The sequence below is a fragment of the Elgaria multicarinata genome, chromosome 16, assembly GCF_023053635.1.
Source record: "Elgaria multicarinata webbii isolate HBS135686 ecotype San Diego chromosome 16, rElgMul1.1.pri, whole genome shotgun sequence".
In the NCBI taxonomy this organism is placed as follows: Eukaryota; Metazoa; Chordata; class Lepidosauria; order Squamata; family Anguidae; genus Elgaria; species Elgaria multicarinata.
This window is the reverse complement of record NC_086186.1, coordinates 8,666,891-8,685,818: the sequence shown is the minus strand read 5'-3', so window position 1 is coordinate 8,685,818 and position 18,928 is coordinate 8,666,891. Positions and strand designations below refer to the sequence as shown.

At 46.6% G+C, this 18,928-nt stretch overlaps 2 protein-coding genes across 3 annotated transcripts in view; both read left to right on the top strand.

Moving 5' to 3' along the window:
• The window catches only part of PIGB (phosphatidylinositol glycan anchor biosynthesis class B), a 301,093-nt gene that overhangs the window by 259,529 nt on the left and 22,636 nt on the right, over window positions 1–18,928 (top strand). The gene's annotated exons all lie outside the window — the stretch shown is intronic.
• Window positions 6,504–18,923, top strand: TEX9 (testis expressed 9). 2 transcript variants are annotated; one of them, XM_063142837.1, is made up of 11 exons: window positions 6,504–6,645; window positions 6,836–6,899; window positions 8,158–8,234; window positions 11,464–11,512; window positions 12,757–12,842; window positions 13,652–13,815; window positions 14,470–14,552; window positions 15,483–15,656; window positions 16,577–16,711; window positions 17,677–17,811; window positions 18,481–18,915. In XM_063142837.1, the coding sequence occupies exons 1-11, from the start codon at window positions 6,506–6,508 to the stop codon at window positions 18,556–18,558; spliced, it is 1,185 nt and encodes a 394-aa protein (XP_062998907.1). In that variant the 5' UTR covers window positions 6,504–6,505; the 3' UTR covers window positions 18,559–18,915. The 2 variants fall into 2 exon arrangements, with proteins under 2 accessions (XP_062998907.1, XP_062998909.1); XM_063142839.1 differs by lacking the exon at window positions 17,677–17,811 and having other exon boundaries at window positions 18,481–18,923.

Here is an 18,928-nt window from a genome sequence, read left to right as displayed (position 1 = left end):
CATAGACAGAATAAATAGGTTAACATCACAATCCTCTACATATCTACTCAGAAGGAAGTCCTACTGACAAGACCACCAAATATGTCAGACATTGGCATTTCCTTGTGCAAAGTGTTTTGCAAACTCATCACAGCAAGCTTCTGAAGGCTCCAGTACTGGCTTCACTGGGGTAGATGAAATCAATCCACAAACCTCTCGGGGAAACCTTAGCTAGTTGAGGATGTGAAGGAAGCAGCAAAGTATTTTTTGCTGCCTTCACCGCCACACAGTAGGCACAATTATGCACTCTTACATGTATTCGGTCACCCTCATGATGAATCTTACACCGCTTGTGCTCCAGCTGTCTTCCAAGCTATTTCATCCTTTGGAGCTCCTTGGTAAAATAGGGCGCTATCCAAACCCCACCGTATTGAAGAGCGCCCTCAGCAGCGATTGTGTCAGTGGGAGGTAAACAAGACTAATTGGACTAAGGACATAGCTTTCATGATAGGACAGAGATGCAGTTGTCTTTTTTGGCATCCAATTCCAATATTCTACCCGCTAGACCACGTCGGCCATCTATAGGCAGTTCCAGTGGCAACAGCACCAAACCTCCCAGCTTGAAACACCAACTGGGTCTCCAAGCAGGCTACCTCTGAGGATTTATGAAACCCATACTAGCTGCAAGATGCAGCTGTGTTTTTAAGTAACTACTGGCCCATCTACTGACTACAACATTAAAGAGAAGACTAAGGGCCTGTTCAGACAACACGCTAAGCCGTGGTTGGGCCACTAACCCTTTTGCAGCAAATGGTTAGTGCGCATGTTTAAACTGTTGTTATGTAGCCACCATGCTTAGGAAAGGTTCACATGACACGCTAAGCCATAATGGCTTGGTTCAGACAACACGCTAAACCAGTGGTTCCCAGCTGGTGGTCCGCAAACCCCAGGGGGTCCGCATAACCCACCCAGGGGGTCCGTGGCACCATTCACATATTCACCATTCATTTCTGGAGTCCACTGACGATGAATTCCTACCAGAAGTAAAATATAACATCACTGAGCACCTGCGTGATTTAGCGACTAGCTTCAGAGATTTCTTCCCTGCATCTAATCCCGAAAACTCATGGATAAGGAATCCTCTTGAATGTGGTGATGTACAGCTAACAACTCTATCTGCGGAAGAGCAAGATGCACTTGTTGATGTGACTTGTGATGGTTCATTGAAATAATTTTTCATAGAATATAGACTGGACCAATTCTGGGTGAAGGTTTTTCCTGATTATAAGTAGTTAGGTGAAAAAGCTTTGAAACATCTAGTTCAAGTGGCTATCATTTAGCCACTAATAATAGTCATTGGCTTGTGTAAGAATGAAATATGATTACTGTAGCACTATATTTCTTCTTAGTATTCGGTAGGTTCAAACAGAAGGTCAAGTGTTGATGTACAGAGAACAGAAATCCCACTTTGTTTTGACAAACAAGAAGAGAAAATACAGTCAAGATGGAAGAATAATATTAAAAGATTTGAAGGATTTTTGAGAGAAAAACAGGTAAAAACGCTAAGAGGTTGGTTCTACAAGTCTAGGCACAATGGCGGACGACGAAGAACTGAGGTAAGGGCGGGAACCCCATGGACATGCGCGGTAGCGTGGGGGAGGGGTTCCCGCCAAAACCGTTCCACTTAGCTATGTAAGGTTCCGGTTCGGTCTCTGCGCAGGCGCAAAGCCCATATGTGTGATGCATAGAGACCACGATGAAGAACTGAGAAATGGCTACCTGGGTTAATTAGGGTGACCATATGAAAAGGAGGATAGGGCACCTGTATCTTTAACAGTTGTATTGAAAAGGGAATTTCAGCAGGTGTCATTTGTATATATGGGGAACCTGGCGAAATTTCCTCTTCATCACAACAGTTAAAGCTGCAGGTGCCCTGCCCTCTTTTAAATCTGGTCACTCTAGTATAGCTCCTGCACCTTTAACTGTTGTGATGAAGAGGGAAATTCATCAGGTTCTCCATGTATACAAATGACACCTGCTGAAACTCCCTTTTCTATGCAACTGTTAAAGATACAGGAACCCTGTCCTCCTTTTCATATGGTCACCCTAGTAATACATGTAGACCAGACACACACTAAGCCACAGTGATTAAGAAAGTAGGGTCACTATGTGACTATCTCCCAGAGGACAAGAGAGAGTTGGCTAGAGTTTTTCAGGCAGAAGCCTCTGCTATAGCGAAGCAGCAGCTATCTACCGCGAGACATCAAGTCGACTGTCACTCCAAGAATATGATGGGTGCAGTATCTTTAAGGAGGCACGCCTGGTTAAGATCAGCAAACTTAACTTATGAAATGAAGGCCAGAATTGAAAACATGCCCTTCGACGGCGAGGGCTTGTTCAATGCCAAAACTGATGACACATTGGACACAATATATAAAGCCCGTACTACTGCAAAGAAGATCGGTTTCGCCGCCCCACTCCCACAGTATAGGCCTAAGCGCTGGTCAAGACTACCTGTCCAGCAACAGCAGCAGTAGCAGCAACAGCGTCCTCAATACCAAGGACAGCCAAGGCAGCAACATCAGCTCCAAAGAAAGCGACCGTATGAGAGCCGTTTTCAACAAGACAAGCGTCAACCCGACTTCAATAAGAAGCAGCGGATTTGACTCCTTCGTCCCAGACCCACTACCTTTTGCGAACCGCCTAGCACCGTTTTACCATCAATGGGAGTCAATAATATCCGACTCCTGGGTGCTCACTATCATCAAGTCGGGGTATGCCATCGAGCTCGATGTCCTCCCTCCTTCTTCGGGGGTGAAAGTAACAGTGCCATCCCCTCCTCTGCTTCTCGAGGTACAAACCCTACTAGCGAAGGGAGCCATCTCTCCCGTACCCGCAGAGGAAGTCAACCAGGGGTTTTTCTCGCGTTACTTCACGGTCCCGAAGAAAGATGGAGGTCTTCGACCGATCATGGACTTAAGGCAATTAAACAGATACATCACCCCGAAAAAGTTCCGTATGACAACGGTTACTTCCATTCTACAACTGCTCCACAAAGGAGTTTGGTTCGCTGTGGTGGATCTGAAGGATGCGTACTTCCATATCTCCATCAGGAAGTCGCATCAAACTTACCTGCGATTCTCAATTGGTGCGTCCCAGTTCCAGTTCACCGTTCTTCCCTTCGGGCTTGCCACGGCACCGAGGGTCTTCACGAAGGTGATGGCTGTGGTGTGCGCCCACCTAAGACAGAAAGGGATTTACATATACCTGTACCTAGACGATTGGCTTCTGGTAGCGGACAACAGTCACACGCTCCAGAAGAATATACTAACTACTCTCAACCTGTTGGACTCGTTAGGCCTATGGGTCAACGAGGAGAAATCCATCTTGACCCCACAACAAAAGCTGGACTTTATAGGGGTAACCCTATCGTCTCGAGACGGGAGAGCATACCTGCCCTCGTCCAGAGCAGACACCCTTCGGGATCTAGTCATCGTTACCGAGAGCCGTTTAAAAGTCTCAGCATGGACAATCCAAAGACTGCTAGGCTTAATGGCAGCCACCACCGCAGTGATCAAGCTTGCAAGACTCAGAATGAGGATCTTGCAGGGGTGGTTTTTAAGAACATTCGACCTTCGACGCAATGCCCACCGGACTTACCTGTCGATTCCGAGGCAAGTAAGAGCATCTCTGAAGTGGTGGCTATCGATGAAGAATCTTTTGGAGGGAGTTTCGTTTCAACAAGAAGCCCCTTCGATAACGATTACGACGGATGCTTCGTTGACCGGATGGGGGGCACATCGCAACTCCCTTACCGCTCAAGGTCGCTGGCCTCCTTCTCAGAGGGAACAGCACATCAACCACCTAGAACTCTTAGCGGTGGAAAATGCAATAAAGACCTTCGCACAAATTATCGAAGGCCGAAACGTCCTGATTGCGACGGACAACACCACCGTAGTGGCATACATCAACAGACAGGGTGGAACAAGATCACACACCCTGAACCGATCGGCACTCAGAATTTGGAACTGGTGCATAAAGAGAAATACTTACCTGACTGCGATCCACGTAGCAGGGAAGGAGAACATCATTGCAGACTCCCTCAGCAGATCCTTCCACGTCGACCACGAGTGGGAGCTCAATACCGAGACAAGAGAAGACCTTTTTCGGTACTGGGGACAACCTGCTGTCGATGTCTTCGCTACCGAAGAAAACGCAACTTGCTCCAAGTTCTGCAGCAGAGCAGGAAGAGGAAAGGACTCTTTAGGAGACGCTTTCACCAGAACTTGGAAAGGAGATCTTCTTTACATCTTTCCACCCTTTCCACTGTTAATGAAAGTACTAGCCAAAATTCAGACGGACAGGTCGGATTGCATCCTCATCACACCGTGGTGGCCTCGACAGACGTGGTTCTCTCACGCCCTTCGACTGTCGAACGGGAATTACATCAGACTCCCGTTGATACCGACGCTGCTGTCTCGACACCAGGGCAGGGTTCGACATTCAGATCTGTCGACCCTCAAGATGACGGCGTAGAGGATAACAACCACTCCTCCCCTCGTACAAAGAAACTAACTGTAGACCATATTTTGTTAGCATCTCTAAAGCCTTCAACAAGAAAGTCTTATGCAGCAAAGTGGCAAAGATTTCAGAAGGTTGCTTTAGAGAATAATCAGGCACCGGAATCTTGCCCTTTAGCATTGATCCTCAATTATCTATTGACACTTTACCAGCAGGGACTCAAACTCACCTCAATCAGAGTCCACTTAGCCGCTATTACAGCGTATCATCAAGGCTTGGATGGTTTTTCACCTTTTACACATCCAACATCGAGGAAATTCTTAAAAGGACTTAAGAATAAGATACCGACAGCAAAGAACATCGTTCCGCCATGGAGCCTCTCAGTTGTATTACAATCACTGACAAGGAAACCTTTTGAGCCTATGGCCTCAACAGACCTTAGGCTCTTAACATTCAAGACTGTCTTCTTAGTGGCCATTACATCGGCGAGACGTGCAAGTGAGCTTAGAGCTCTCAGAATAGATGCTCCTTACACTATCTTTCACAAGGACAAGGTTGTGTTACGCACAGACCCTGCCTTTCTGCCTAAGGTAGTATCAGCCTTTCATCTGTCCCAACACATCACTTTACCAGCCTTCTTCCCGAATCCTGCAACACCTGTTGAGTCTTCATTACATACACTTGATGTGAGAAGAGCCCTTGCTTTTTACAAGGCTAGGACAGAGAATGTTAGGAAAACAAATCAATTGTTTGTTTGTTACGGAGACCCTGCTAAGGGACTCCCTGTGTCTTGCCAGCGGTTGTCACGCTGGATTGTAGAGACGATTGAACTTGCCTACTCTATCTCCAAACTAGAGCTGTTGAAGCCTGTGACAGCTCACTCTACTAGAGCCGTCGCAACATCTGTTGCCTTCAGCAGAGGTGTTCCCCTGGCAGAAGTCTGTAGAGCTGCAACGTGGTCCACTCCGTCCACGTTTGTTAGACACTACAGTTTGGACACCAGTGCGAGACAGGACTGCTCATTTGGAAGGACAGTGCTCTCGGAGATCCTCAGATGATGCACCAACCCACCTCCACAGGTATGTCAGCTTGCTACTCGCCCATATGTGTGATGCATAGAGACCACGATGAAGAAATGCAGGTTGCTTACCTGTAACTGTAGTTCTTCGAGTGGTCATCTATGCATTCACACAACCCACCCACCATCCCCGCTTGGTGGTGTGAAGCTTACGAATGACACAGTTGTATGTGGAATGTACTTTATTAAATTTACACTCATGTTTATGGGGGCACAATGTCGGACTCCTGTAAACTGAGGTAAGGGCGGGAACCCCATGGACATGCGCGGTAGCGTGGGGGAGGGGTTCCCGCCAAAAACGTTCCACTTAGCTATGTAAGGTTCCGGTTCGGTCTCTGCGCAGGTGCAAAGCCCATATGTGTGAATGCATAGATGACCACTCGAAGAACTACAGTTACAGGTAAGCAACCTGCATTTCTCGCCTCAGGGGTAACTGGACAAGTGGGGGGGGGCAGGAGGCGTCCGAGACCGGGGAACGGAAAGGAACGGGAGAGGCCCAGAGAGACCCCTTTCCTTGGCGGTGGCAGAAGCTTCCCAGAGGCGGCGGCGCCGGGCCTTCCCTTCCTGCCTGCCTCCACCAAGGGAACGGCGGCCTCAGCCGAGCTGGGAACGAGGAGGATGCTGAGGCACTGACTGACGAGGAGGTTTCTACACCCGCCGCCGGCGGGCTCAGGAAGGGCCGCCCGGAGGCGGGGCCGGGCCGAGGCAGCCCAGGCCGCGCCGTTGCCTAGCGAGGGCTAAGCGGCGCGCGAGCCACGGCGCAAAATGTCGGCAGGCGGCGGAGGCGAGGCCTGGCGCTGCGGCGCCTCTCCGGGCCGCGCGGTGGGTGAAGCGGGGGCGATGGGGGTGGGTGAAGCTGCACTCCTGGTGGTGGTGGTGGTGGTGGTGGGGTCCACGAAGGGTCCCAAACCCGCCCCCCGGGCACCCATGACAGACTCTCTCCTTCCCCGGCTGCAGGCGCCCCTCCGCCGGCCCTCCGCAAGCGCGGCGAAGAAGAGCGGCACCCGCAGCAGCAGCAGCAGCAGCGTCGTCGCCGCCGCCTTCTTGGCCCAGGAGGAGGAGTACAAGTAAGCCCCCTTACCTCGCTTCCATCGTGGGGCTCCGGGTGCTTGCTCCTCGGGGCGGGGACCTGCGCAGACTGGTTGCCAGAGGACGGGCCGGCATCGCGCTGCCCACCCCGACTCTTACCGCGGGAAGAGCGCCCAGCTTGGCGGCCCCTTGGGAGACTAACGCGCTCGTGTGAACTATCTCTTTCAGGCGCGTGAACGCCGCGTTGGAAGCCAAGACGGCAGAGCTGGTGCGCCAGGCCGAAGAGGTCATGGTGAGTGAGCAGAATAGAAATGAAGCGCATTGGAACACTCAAAAAGAGCATCCTCCTGCCTCCCTCCAGAGGCCACTGAGGCCTCCCCAGGCAGGGAACTTGCCTATTAATAATAATATTATTATTAATAATAATAAATGTATTTCTTACCCGCCTCTCCCTTTGGATTGAGGCGGGGAACAACATTAGAACAGGAATCAATACATCTTAAAAATTCATGATTTAACATTGATCTGGATAGGCCTCCTTTCATTCCAGGGCCTGGTGTCTCAGCCCCAGAGGTGACTGGTCCCACTGTTGTTAAAGTACACCATGAAGCCTGTCCACATCCCCAGTCACAGGATACTCTGGGGTGCGACGGAGGGGCCTGGCCTTGGCCCATGGGGACCCCCCCCTTCACTCACACCAATGCTGGCGAGTCTTCCAGCTCCATCAGCGTTGCAGGGCACTGCTGCCTTCTTGCTGCTGATGCTTCATTGGCCCACCCTTGCTGCTAGCACCAGCCATGACACCCTCCACCCCTCCCTGTCTTTATTTGACTGCTGTCCAAAATGGTCATCCAACTTTGGCTTTGCATTATGATTGGGCTGGGCAGGGGAGTAATCCCCTGGATGGCCAGTGTCGTCTTGTTGAGAAGGTCAACGGCAGAGAGACTGGCTTCATGCACTCTTACGTAGCAGAAAAACTCAGCGCCCTGTGACATTATTGCCGAGTAAAACTCCACAGAGGCTTGCTTTCTATGCATGGTGATCCTGGATCTTAATAAAGTTGAGGGGCTGGGCCCAATCAGGGTCAAATAAAATCATCTCCAAATTCTAAATTCTTCCAAATAAAGTTGTGATCTAAAGTTAAGGAGCCAAAAACTCCAGAGCTTGGTATTTTTTAATTAATGTCAGTAGTTAAGAGAAAGCTTCAGGAACTCTGGGGAATTTTAAAAGTGTTTTGTGACACAAAGCATAGGGACAAGACTCCTATTCATGGTAGGGGGTTGTGGGGGGAAATGCACGTTGTCCTTGGCAGCCCCAAGGCCTTTGCTCAACTAAAAGTTGTCTCTGGACTGAGGTGTAGAACTTGGTCTCCCTACACCCACTTACCAAGACGGGGGATTATTTCTCTGTAGCTGCTCACTTCTTAATCATCATAAATTACATAATTAAGATTATTTTTAGATGGGTGTTAGTTTAAGGTTGCATGAGACGGACAGTTTATGTTTTTACGTTATTATGCTGTAATACTTCATTTTCACCCCCTTTTAAAGAAAGGTCAACAAGAAATGTTGTCCAGGCCGATCTCTGCACAGATCGAGTTGTTTGATGAAGAGGCCAAGCATCAGAGGTAAACCCCTTTATACTTTTCCTACTAAATGATTACTGAAGGCTTTACACAACAGCAAGAGGTTTATAAAGTTGTGGATGGTGCACACAGAGAATGAATGAAGCCTTTTTGTTTACTTGCAGAATTCACTGTCACAAGACAACATAATGGAGACAAATGACACTCTGCACATGTTAGAGGCCCAGGCTCAGTCTCATTAAGAAGTTGTCTTGGGTAGTTATGTGGGAAACATTTCTTCCTGTGACCTTAGAGTGCTTTGGCAAGCCAGAGCAGACAGTACGCGGCTTATACTCTAGCAGCTCTGCTGTGGCCCTTTTTTCAACTCTACCTTTGTAGGGTTTGGCCGGGGTGGGCATGTAGCTGGATGCAAGCAAAATTACTTGAGTACAAAGGAGTTACTCAGGCATGCACCTGACATGTTTACATCCAGTCAAGCAGCCATTCAGACTGGCTTCCAGGCCTACAGTGAAGGGTCGATGCTGTCCCATTTTAACGCAAGAGTAGCTCATAACGATGTGTACATGGCTTTAGTTTTCAGAGATATGCAGAATTCCAAAGCCTTAGATATCGGTTCAGGAGAGAGAAATTCAAATAGGTCGGGCCTACAGCATCTTCCAGGTGGCGAGCTCTCTAAATGCTCCAGGGAGTAGATAGATGTTGCCTAGGAACAGAGCAAGTGTACTTCAGTCCAGAACTATCATGCTGTGACTGCAGCAATCAGGTGTAAAAACAAATGCCACAAGGACCCGCTCTGCTTGCGTGGCTTGCAGCAAGAGCATCTCACACGAGCTGGTGCTTGCACAAAGAGGTTCCCCTGTTTGCATTATAAATTGTTGCAACTGGTTTTCCACTTTCTGATTGGTATAGATTTGATTTCCCATCCTGGCCTTTCCTGGTCATTTTGGTAGTAGTCCTCCTCCTCCTCCACACCAGGGCTTCTCTCTTTAATTCTGGTTGAATTTGCACCATGTAGTTAGGTCAGTAGGAAGAGGGCTGCAGTCAGGCAGAGGCGTATTGAGGTGCCAAGGCCTGGCAGAGTCTTCAAGACACTGGGTGAGCATATTAAGTCAGAATACGGGGTGGGGGTGGGGTGGAGTGTAACCCCCTAGACAGTACTTGTAGGGTGACCAATTGAGTATCAGAACTTTTTGCACAAGAAGAAACGTTGGGGCTGAGTTGGTCTTCCATCAGCTAGCACAGTACATTAGCCCACTTCTGTTCTACATGTGCACTCATTTTTTAAAACAGTGTAACAATAGAAGTAGTACATTGCTAATAAAAACCCTTCTAACGCATCCTACAACTATTGTTACATGTCTCATAATAAATATTCCAGTTTATGCTAGTTTGTGAGCTTGTGTCTGCTTGTGTGCTTGGAATCTCTGGGAGAACATACACAAATACTTTCCACTTGTGTCCTTCTTGCCTTCCCTGTTCGGATTATAATCTAATTTTCAGTTTTCTTCTTACCTCTGCATAGGTGTGTTGGGCTTCTCTGTTTCTGCCAAATCAGCTTTTCTGAAGGCAGTGATCCTTGCCTGTGACCGACAAGAGTCACTAAGATTCTGGAAGTACAGTCTTTGTCTTATTCTCTGTACCGAGCTGCCTGGTTTTCCCCTTCCCCTTTCCTCTCCTGTTTCAGTCCAGTGTGCTTGTTTCTTCCTCCCTCTTCTTCCAAGGTGTTCCATACTCCATTGATCTGGCCTAAGAGGCTTAAATGCAGGAGGGCATGTCGTCAACCAGGGGCCTTGGGCGGTATTCCTGCCACTGCTCTACTTGGTCTCTCCCTAAATTCACTCCTTCCCAGCGTATTATAACCCGTGGAAGTTTGCTGCTGGTTCCCTCAGCACTACCTCTTGCAAATGCATTCTCCCACCAAACTCAGCCAGTAGCTTCCAATAACAGGCAACTGAGCCTTTCATTCAGAGGTTTAGAAATGCCATTTTAGGAACATATCCACAACCTGCACTGCTGCTTCCTTTACAGTGCCAGCACTGTCAACTTGTTTGACCGGCCATGGCTGCTCCCAGCCAGGTCTGGGGAGGAACAAGGTACCACGAGCTGGCAGCTTCTGACAGAGAGCTGCTGCAACTTCTTCAGACTGTCAAGGCAACACTGGCGATAGTTGCATGGCCACTGGTTATGCTCTATCCTGTCTCACAGGCATGCTTGATGTTTTCTGGAACTTTGCCTTAACCAGACTGACTTGGTTGACCAGTAGACTTTGGCATGAACTCGCTGCTATGTTTCTTTATATGCATCCATTGTTGCTTCATTGATCCCTGGATCATTTGAGAGTTACCAGAGTTGGGCACCTCCCTATTCTGTAGACCCCGGTACATCCTAGTATGTATCAATAAGTGGTCCTCCTGCATTTTTCTCACATGTACCAGATACGAATTTGATATTCTGGGCTGTGTTTTACAGTCTCGTCACATTTCCTGCACAGAAGCCCTGTACTTGAAGCATTCTTCCCAGCAAACGGCAAAGAAGTAGAGGTGCTGAAGAACCAGGCAGCATAGTTCACAGGTTGAGCTGGGGCCAGGGCTGCTCCAGCAGTAAACTCTGGGGTCTTTCTCTCTGGCTGGCACTTGGAGAAAGAGCAACCAGGGAAAAGGTTGGGTCATTGGGCAGCATGTTGTTAAGAGACGCTGTGCCCTTGTAACACCAGCTGGTCTTAAAACAGCATCGCTGTGCCCCAGATGGGACAGCAGCACCTTCAGTCTTATCAGGCGGTAGGTGGAGCAGCACACCCATTGTCACAGCTTCCCCATTAATGACCATTCATTGTTAGTGGCCGAGACACAAGCAAGGTGCAGGGAGAGCTTGAATAGCCCATAGCGGGATTGGTTCGAGGCAATTTTCCTGGTTGCTTTAATTCCTTCCATGTCCGCATGGATTGTACTCCATGGTGCCACCTTCAGAATTTCTGGATACGCCAAGTTCTCGTGCCACCCACCTCATTGGTTGAAGCTCTTTTAATGGAGTCAAAAGCTATTTTAAACGTGATTGATATTATTATTTATTTCATTTCTGTACCCACCCACCCCGCCCCCCCAATAGCCAAAGCTGTCTGGGCAGTTTACAACAATATGTTTTGCATCATTGATCTTCCCTTTCACAATCGGGATAAAAATTTAAAAGCAAAATGTAATGAAGAAAAATACATAGTTCATTTATGATATTCTTCAGAATCAGCTACTCACAGCAAATTTCTTTTTCTCTCCAGAGATTTACATTCTCCTGAAATGCCAACGCTTCCTCTTGCACTTAATAAGGTACTGAGATGGGATTTTCTTTCTGCTGTCTTGCCAAAGCAGGAAGGTCACACTTGCTACATATCTCTTATAGCAGTAGCAATGAGTAGAGAAACCCACACCGCAAACCAAGCAAGAGATTGGGAGAAGACCCCTCTCTTCTGTCCTGACTTTGCCATTAACATGCTGGTTGACAGGATGCAGACTGCTAATCTTCGATGTCATTCCTCTATACCCAGGACAGACTTCCTCTGTAACGAAGCTGCTAAAAGGCCTTCATGTTTTCTACGCTTTTTTTTACTTTGGGATTAGACATTTATGACAGACCTCTCCTGATCGCAAACATGGTTGCTTATGTTTAGTGTGATAATTTATAACCTTACATTATAGTAATAGCATCATCCTCAATATGTTTACTCAGAGGAAAGTCCCACTGTGTTCTGTGGAGCTTATGGCAAAGTGCATGCACAGAGGTTTGTAGCCTTACAGTGAGACTGATGTCAGCATGCATAGGATTGGACAGCATATAGATCAGGTGCATCCTGACATCTGTATGAAGAGAGTAATGGAGAGTTGATGTGCAATCTTGTAGGTAGATGCTGCAGATGGGAGAAAACTAGAGAATGGCTGAAAGAGCCGGTTTCTGACCCACCTCCTCCTGCACTGCATAAAAAGAAGTCTGTGGCCATGGTGACTCTCTCCCCAACTCTTATGCAACAGCAGTTCTCATATAAACCAGGAAAGATTTTGCCCTTCATAGAATCATAGAATAGTTGAGCTGGAAGGGGCCTATAAGGCCATCGAGTCCAACCCCGCACTCAGTGCAGGAATCCACCCTAAAGCATACCTGAAAGATGGTTGTCCAGCTGCCTCCTTCCTCCTAAGGATGCGATGAAGACATGATACAAATTGCAAACAATACAAGAATCAATATGAGGCATAGTCCAACCATTTACACTGATCCCAATTGCATTCTACACTTCCTTCAAGGAGCTCAGGATGACACTTGCCTGGCAATCCCATTTTATCCTCTCTTGGGAGGCAGGTTGTGCTGAGAGTAATGCAGTCAGCTTCATGCCTGAACCTTGGTCCTCCAGTCCAAGCCATATGCTGAATTCACATGTAGTCAAGAGTACACTGATGTACAAACTTGGCTGCTTCCGAAAATCCTTTGTGCGTGCGTCCAAGTAACGGGAGGGAAACTGTTAAAAACCAAAATGCATTTTTTCGATAGTTACAATGTTTGTTTTGTGTACTTACTTTAGCAACCAAATAAGAAGAAATCTAGCTCTGTGACTGCAGCTCAAACTGGGCTCCAGTCTGGAAAGAAGGGGAAAAGATCGCTGTCAAGGTATTGCAACTATGGTTGAGCAGCACCCAGCTTATCTTAGGCACTTTATATCACCAACTCCTGTGTTCTTCTCACCACATCTGCTCATAGTAACGACATGGACATAGTTTAATTAAGGCAGTTATATCCTGAGCAGTGTGAAAGAGGCTAATAACAAGCAGAAGTTGAGCTGTTGAAATATCCTCAAACAATAAGACAACCAGAAACTTTAGAATCATAGAACAGTAGAGTTGGAAGGGGCCTATAAGGCCATCGAGTCCAACCCCTGCTCAGTGCAGGAATCCACCCTAAAGCATACCTGACAGATGGCTGTCCACAGCTGCCTCTGGAAGGCCTCTAGTGTGGGAGAGCCCACAACCTCCCTAGGTAACTGGTTCCATTGTCGTACTGCTCTAACCGTGAGGAAGTTTTTCCTGATGTCCAGCTGGGATCTGGCTTCCTGCAACTTGAGCCCATTATTCCGTGTCCTGCACTCTGGGTTGATCAAGAAGAGATCCTGGCCCTTTGTGTGACAACCTTTCAAGTATTTGACGAATTCCCCTGGATGTCTAAGGACAAGCCTCTTAGAGGCAGGCATCCCATAGTGAGCATCTACACACCCTGTAGTACCAGCAGTGTTCCATCACATAGGCATTCTTGGTCCTGTTTACAAGGCTGGGGCTTGAGAAATTGTTTTTAATGTAAAGGTAAGCATCCTTTATCAAATAGTTACAATAGTGATAGCGTGTTTACCGATTACCCACTTACCATCCGTGTTCTTTGCTGAAGCTTGTTTTTAAAATGCTGTGCTCTGGCCCTTGTGTCTTCAGTGCAAAACTAAGACCGCACGATGTCCCAAGTGCTGCTGATGTTGCCGTCCCAGACTTCTGTCTTGCAAAGACCATTGGGAAAATTGAAGGTCAACTTAAAGAAGGAAACTTGCCTGATCTAGAAGATGACCTTCTCCCTGCTGCAGGAAGCGAAATGGGAGCTGGTGGGTCCATTTCTTTTACTGTCTTTTCCTTACTGTAGAAGAACATAAGAGCCCTGCTGGATTAAACCATGAGTCCATCTAGTCCAGGATTCTGCTCATATAGTGGCCAATTAGCTGCCTGTAGGAAACCCACATGTAGGACATGAGTGCAATAGCTGGATGAGTTTCTTTCCCCCTTTTATCTCAAATGTAGTAAGAATTATCTGTGCAGTGAAGGAACAGGGTATGTTTCAGTGCGTGGCACAGAGACTTAAGCCTATGTAGGAGCGGATTGCATTCTACAATGCTGCCAGAGCACCTCCTTTATGTTTGCCTAGTGACACCCAAGGCAAGGGTGACTTTCCTATGTGTAACTCCTGCTAAGGTGTTCAAAAGAGACAGCTTATGTCATTGCATGAAATAACATTGTTCCCTTCAGATCTAGTACCTTCAAGTCCATCCTGAAAGTACTTGAAATGCTTGTTTCATGGCATGTCTTTGGCTCCATGTTCTGGAATTGCCAGTCTTCAAAGGTTTTTTGAATATAGCTACCACCACAGAGTGTTCTCCAAGTATGCGGTTAAAAACAAATTGCACAATTTGAGATTCTTCTTCTGTCCGTCTAGAATGGAGTTTCAATCTATAGCATTAAATGCAATTGTTGGAAATTTGCAGAAGCCCAAATCCGATTCCTAAAGGCAAAGCTGCGTGTTATGCAGGAAGAGCTGGACGCCATGGGACAGGAATGTGGTAAAAAGGTAAGAGCAGAGATGTGGTATAAGATTTAGCGACTTGCTTGTACTAGGGGATATACTGTTTGCTCACAATCATCACAGGCTGCCAGATTTGCTTCAGAGGAGAATGAAGGCACTTCTCACTCCTTTTAGCAACCAGAGATCTTATATGCATAGCGGGGGGAGTATGCTTACAACCCCTCATGAGTTAGCAAGTTACATGAGTGTTGTATGTTCTTGCAATCATTTCCCCAAGAAAAATGGAGGGTGAGGAAGAACCTGGACAGAACTTGAGTTGTGAAGCCTCGAATTCCCTCCAAATGGTAGTGTGGGGTTCGTAATCCTGGGCTGCTAGCCAAAGCAGGGAAGAAACAACAGGGTGGGAGGAGGGCAGGTGGGCAGAAGAAGATAAGGAACTGCAGGTTGAAAATAAGGAGCTTGTCGCTTCTCCTTCTGTCTGACTGACAAGGGTGTCTAGCGTCTCTTTGGCTACCAGGCTGTGGATCCAGTTAGGGTCTCAGAGCGGAGGGAATCCTCATTAAGAATTCCGTTGTTGCTACGAAGATTTTTAAACTACCATTCATCCTAAGATATCATAGTGGTTTACAAAAAAAGACCTGAAAATGGTCATCTAATCTTAAATTAAATCCAACTATTAAACTATTTAAAAGGCAGCAAAACATAAAAGGACGAAGTAACCAGTAAAAATGCCTATGTGAACAAAAACACTTCAACCTGGCACTGAGCTCCCAGCTCCTGCTTGCCTTGCATATCTTATTCCAGAACTCTTACATTGTAAGTTCACCCACTTTTTCTGGGTATCTTATTGAGGTTTTGCTTGATCAAGCTTTTTCAGCTGCCTCAAGTTAAACTTCAAGAAAAGGTGGTAATCAAGTGGGCCCCCAACGACCTCCAAGCACTCAACTGCTCTATTTGTTCATTCTTGGTTTACAGGATGATGAGAACCGGAACTTAACCAGCCGTCTCAAAGAAGTGGAGGAAGAGCGTGGAAGGCTGCAGCGCACGGCCGGTTTACAGCAGTCTCAAACAGAAAAGTACAAAACGCTGTCAGAGGAAGCAAACAGAAAAAGCGATGGATTGCAGCAAAAGCTCTCTATGCTAGAAAAGGTAACAAGGCCATTTGGGTCTCTTGCCTTCATCACTACATTGCAAACAGTCACAATGTTTGTGTGAATTTAACCAGCAGGCTGTAGAAAATGCCACTGGATCGGCCATCTTTAATTTAAACCCCATCTGGTCGAAAAGTAACTAACAAAAAGGCAGCCTTGCTTTCTGCGTGCAGATCCTGAGCCGTCTCTATGCTCCTGAAGCTGGATCTAGGCAGGGCAAATGTTTTCCCGCCCTTGTACTGGCTTCTGGAGCATTGTCAGAGAAATCAGATTTGCATATTTCCATCCCTATAGGCAGTAGGGTGGTTGGGGAACGGGATATGTGTGGAGCAGCCCACAAATGCAGAGCAGGACATTCAGCTTGTGTTGGCAAGAGACCTCTCAGCAGGAGAGCATTTCTTATATTGACCTGGAAGAACCAGTGCCCACCCCCATCCCCCAGTGCAGAATCCTATTTCCCACATTACCGTGCTGAAAGCCATTATGAAAAACCAACAACAAACAGCTGTGAAACTATATGGCACAAATCAAACCAGTATAAACATAGAGAGGAAGCTACAATAAGAAAAGTAGCAGCGTTAAGAGATCTTCACCGATGTTCTGACAGTCAACAAGGATGGATGTCGCTCGGAAGGAGAACCACCCCAGAGAAAGCACGGCTTTGTCAAATTCTCTCTCTGCCCTGCTGGAGCAATATTCCTCCTTCCCATTTGCAAGAGTCTGCTGGCCTGTGCTCTGTCACCTGGCAAGCCACCAGGGAGCTTCTGCTTTCTCAGCCTCCCATGCTGCTGCTTCTGCTTCTCTCTGGGCTAATCTGTGTGGGGTGGGGGTGGGATTAAGTGACTCCCATCCCCAGAAGTGAAGTGTGCATAACTACGGATCTTCCACCTCTTCTTCTCTTTTAACTTGCTGCAATAGGAACTGGAGAATCTGAAGCGGGCACAAAAGCAGGCTTCAGCCAGCCAGGGTACGATGGAAGTTCGCTTGAACAGAGCTCTCGAAGAAGCAGAGAGATACAAGCTGGAGCTGAATAAACTGAAGCAAAGTAACAAGGTAGGCTTTGCGCTAGCTTAGACAGCAATAAAAGTCAACAGGCCTAGGTACGGACGAGTTCATCCGTAGATACAGAAATTTAGAATAGCCTCTTGCCTAAGATACACCCTTGTATCTTCTCTCTCCATCACAGTTGTATCACACACACCTTGGCATTCTCTGCCTTGGAAATGAGTTTGTTTGTTTAAAAGGATATTTAGGCCACCCTTAAGGGTGGGACCCTATTTTTATTTACTTTGTTTCTATACTGCCATTCTGAAGCCAAACAAGGCAGTTTACAGAAAATAAAAAGCATAACAAAATAAAAACAGAGTAAAGGATTAAAAACAGCCTTAAAACCATAATACATAGTAGCTTACCACCTGGATAATATTACTGAGCTGCCTTTTTGGCTCTATATGGCTCGGGTCCAGGTTATTTGAAAGACCGTATTCTCCCTTGTGAGCCTGCCCGTGCTTTAAGATCTTCTGGAGAAGCCCTTCTTTCAGTCCCACCATCTTCACAGGCGCGCTTGGTGGGAACACGGGAAGAGGGCCTTCTCGGTGGCTGCTCCAGTGCTTTGGAACTCTCTTCCCGGGAAAGCTAGACTGGCTCCCTCCCTGATGGGCTTTTGGAAGCAGGCTAAAACTTGTTTGTTCCAGCAGGCCTTTGGAGAATAATCTGGCCCTCCTTCTATGTTAATGATTTATAATTTTGTTGTGTATTTTAAATGTGTGGGGTTTTTTACATTTCTTTTCCTAGGTTTTACAATGTATGTTTTAAACTTTGTAAGACTGCCTTGAGGCCCAGTATTGGGCAAAAGGCGGGATACAATTAAATGTTGTCGTTGTTGTTGTTGTTGTTATTATTATTTCTTTTCTTTTTAAAATGCACATTCTGCGTCCTGCTTGGAACAGCCCAGAGGGTTGTGCTCATAGCAGTTTCATAAGGGTCAAACACATCTTGTGTCTTTCCTCTGCTATTAGGATGTGGTCAACCAAGAACATAAAAAGCTTGAAGAGCTGAAAATTGAAAACAAGAGGCTGGAGAAACAAAAGGAAGAGCTGATGGCAGGCTTCAAGAAACAATTAAAATTAATCGACATTTTAAAGAGACAAAAGGTAAGTTATCTTGTGCTGTTGGTAATTTTTATGGAACTAAATTGAGGGCTGTGGCATGTTTTATCCTTTATTTTATTTTTGCAAAAAATCACAACAATTATGAAATACCGGCAGAGACAGCTACTTCTTGCCTTCCCACACAACAGGAACATGTAACTGGGACATGTTTTCTTTTCAATTAGCTGTCCTTGGCTCTTTTTTACTAGTTGGAGTTTTAAGTACTGCTCTAATCAAATACAGTTTAAAATCATGTCATACCAGATAGACTGAAACATTTCTTGAGGCGATCTGGAGCGGCAGCTGCAACTACTGTGTTTTAAACCATCCCAACCGGTCAACGGACACCAAGACATTTACACCCTAACTCCATAATCTGGCACAGTCGTGGACTGATGGTGCTAGTCTCAAGCTGGAGAACCAGTTTTATTATCAAGGTCCCAGCTGGCCAGCTGTATAATTCTGCATGGATATGGACCCAAAAAACAGTCTTGAGAGAACATCTCATTCTACAGAATGATTAGTATCAGTTTCAGCTTCCTTCTCCCCTGCAGTTGGGCTTTACAGATATTAAAATAGGGGATGCAGTAACATCTGTCAGAGATATGCAGAGAGAGAAAATTCCTAACTTGGCTTCTTCCTCAAAGAATGAATTACTTTTTCTCTCCTCAGATGCACATTGAATCAGCTAAGATGCTTTCTTTCACCGAAGAGGAATTTATGAAAGCCCTGGAATGGGGAAATTCTTAACACTCGGCACGAACAGCAATATGAAGATGTGAATTATTAACATTTAGCATTATGGGGGCTCAGGATAACAGATCCACCTTTAAATGTTTTAAGTCTTCTGTAAAACTGTTAACTTGTTAGCGCAAAACCTTTGTGTTTAGTATTGTGGTCTTTCCTTTCCTTTCCACGGTTGTTTTGGAAGTTGCTTTTTTACCTCATTCTTCAAAATTTAGCAAGGAAAGCTGAATCTTTCCTGATAAAAATCTGCTGCTAATCATCCAGATTACCAGGAGTAGCTTGAAAGTTTGGGATATTTCACACATTCCACTGAAACCAAAGATTCCCTTAACTTGTACAATCCACTTCCTCAGTACCTTAGCAAAGCAATTTT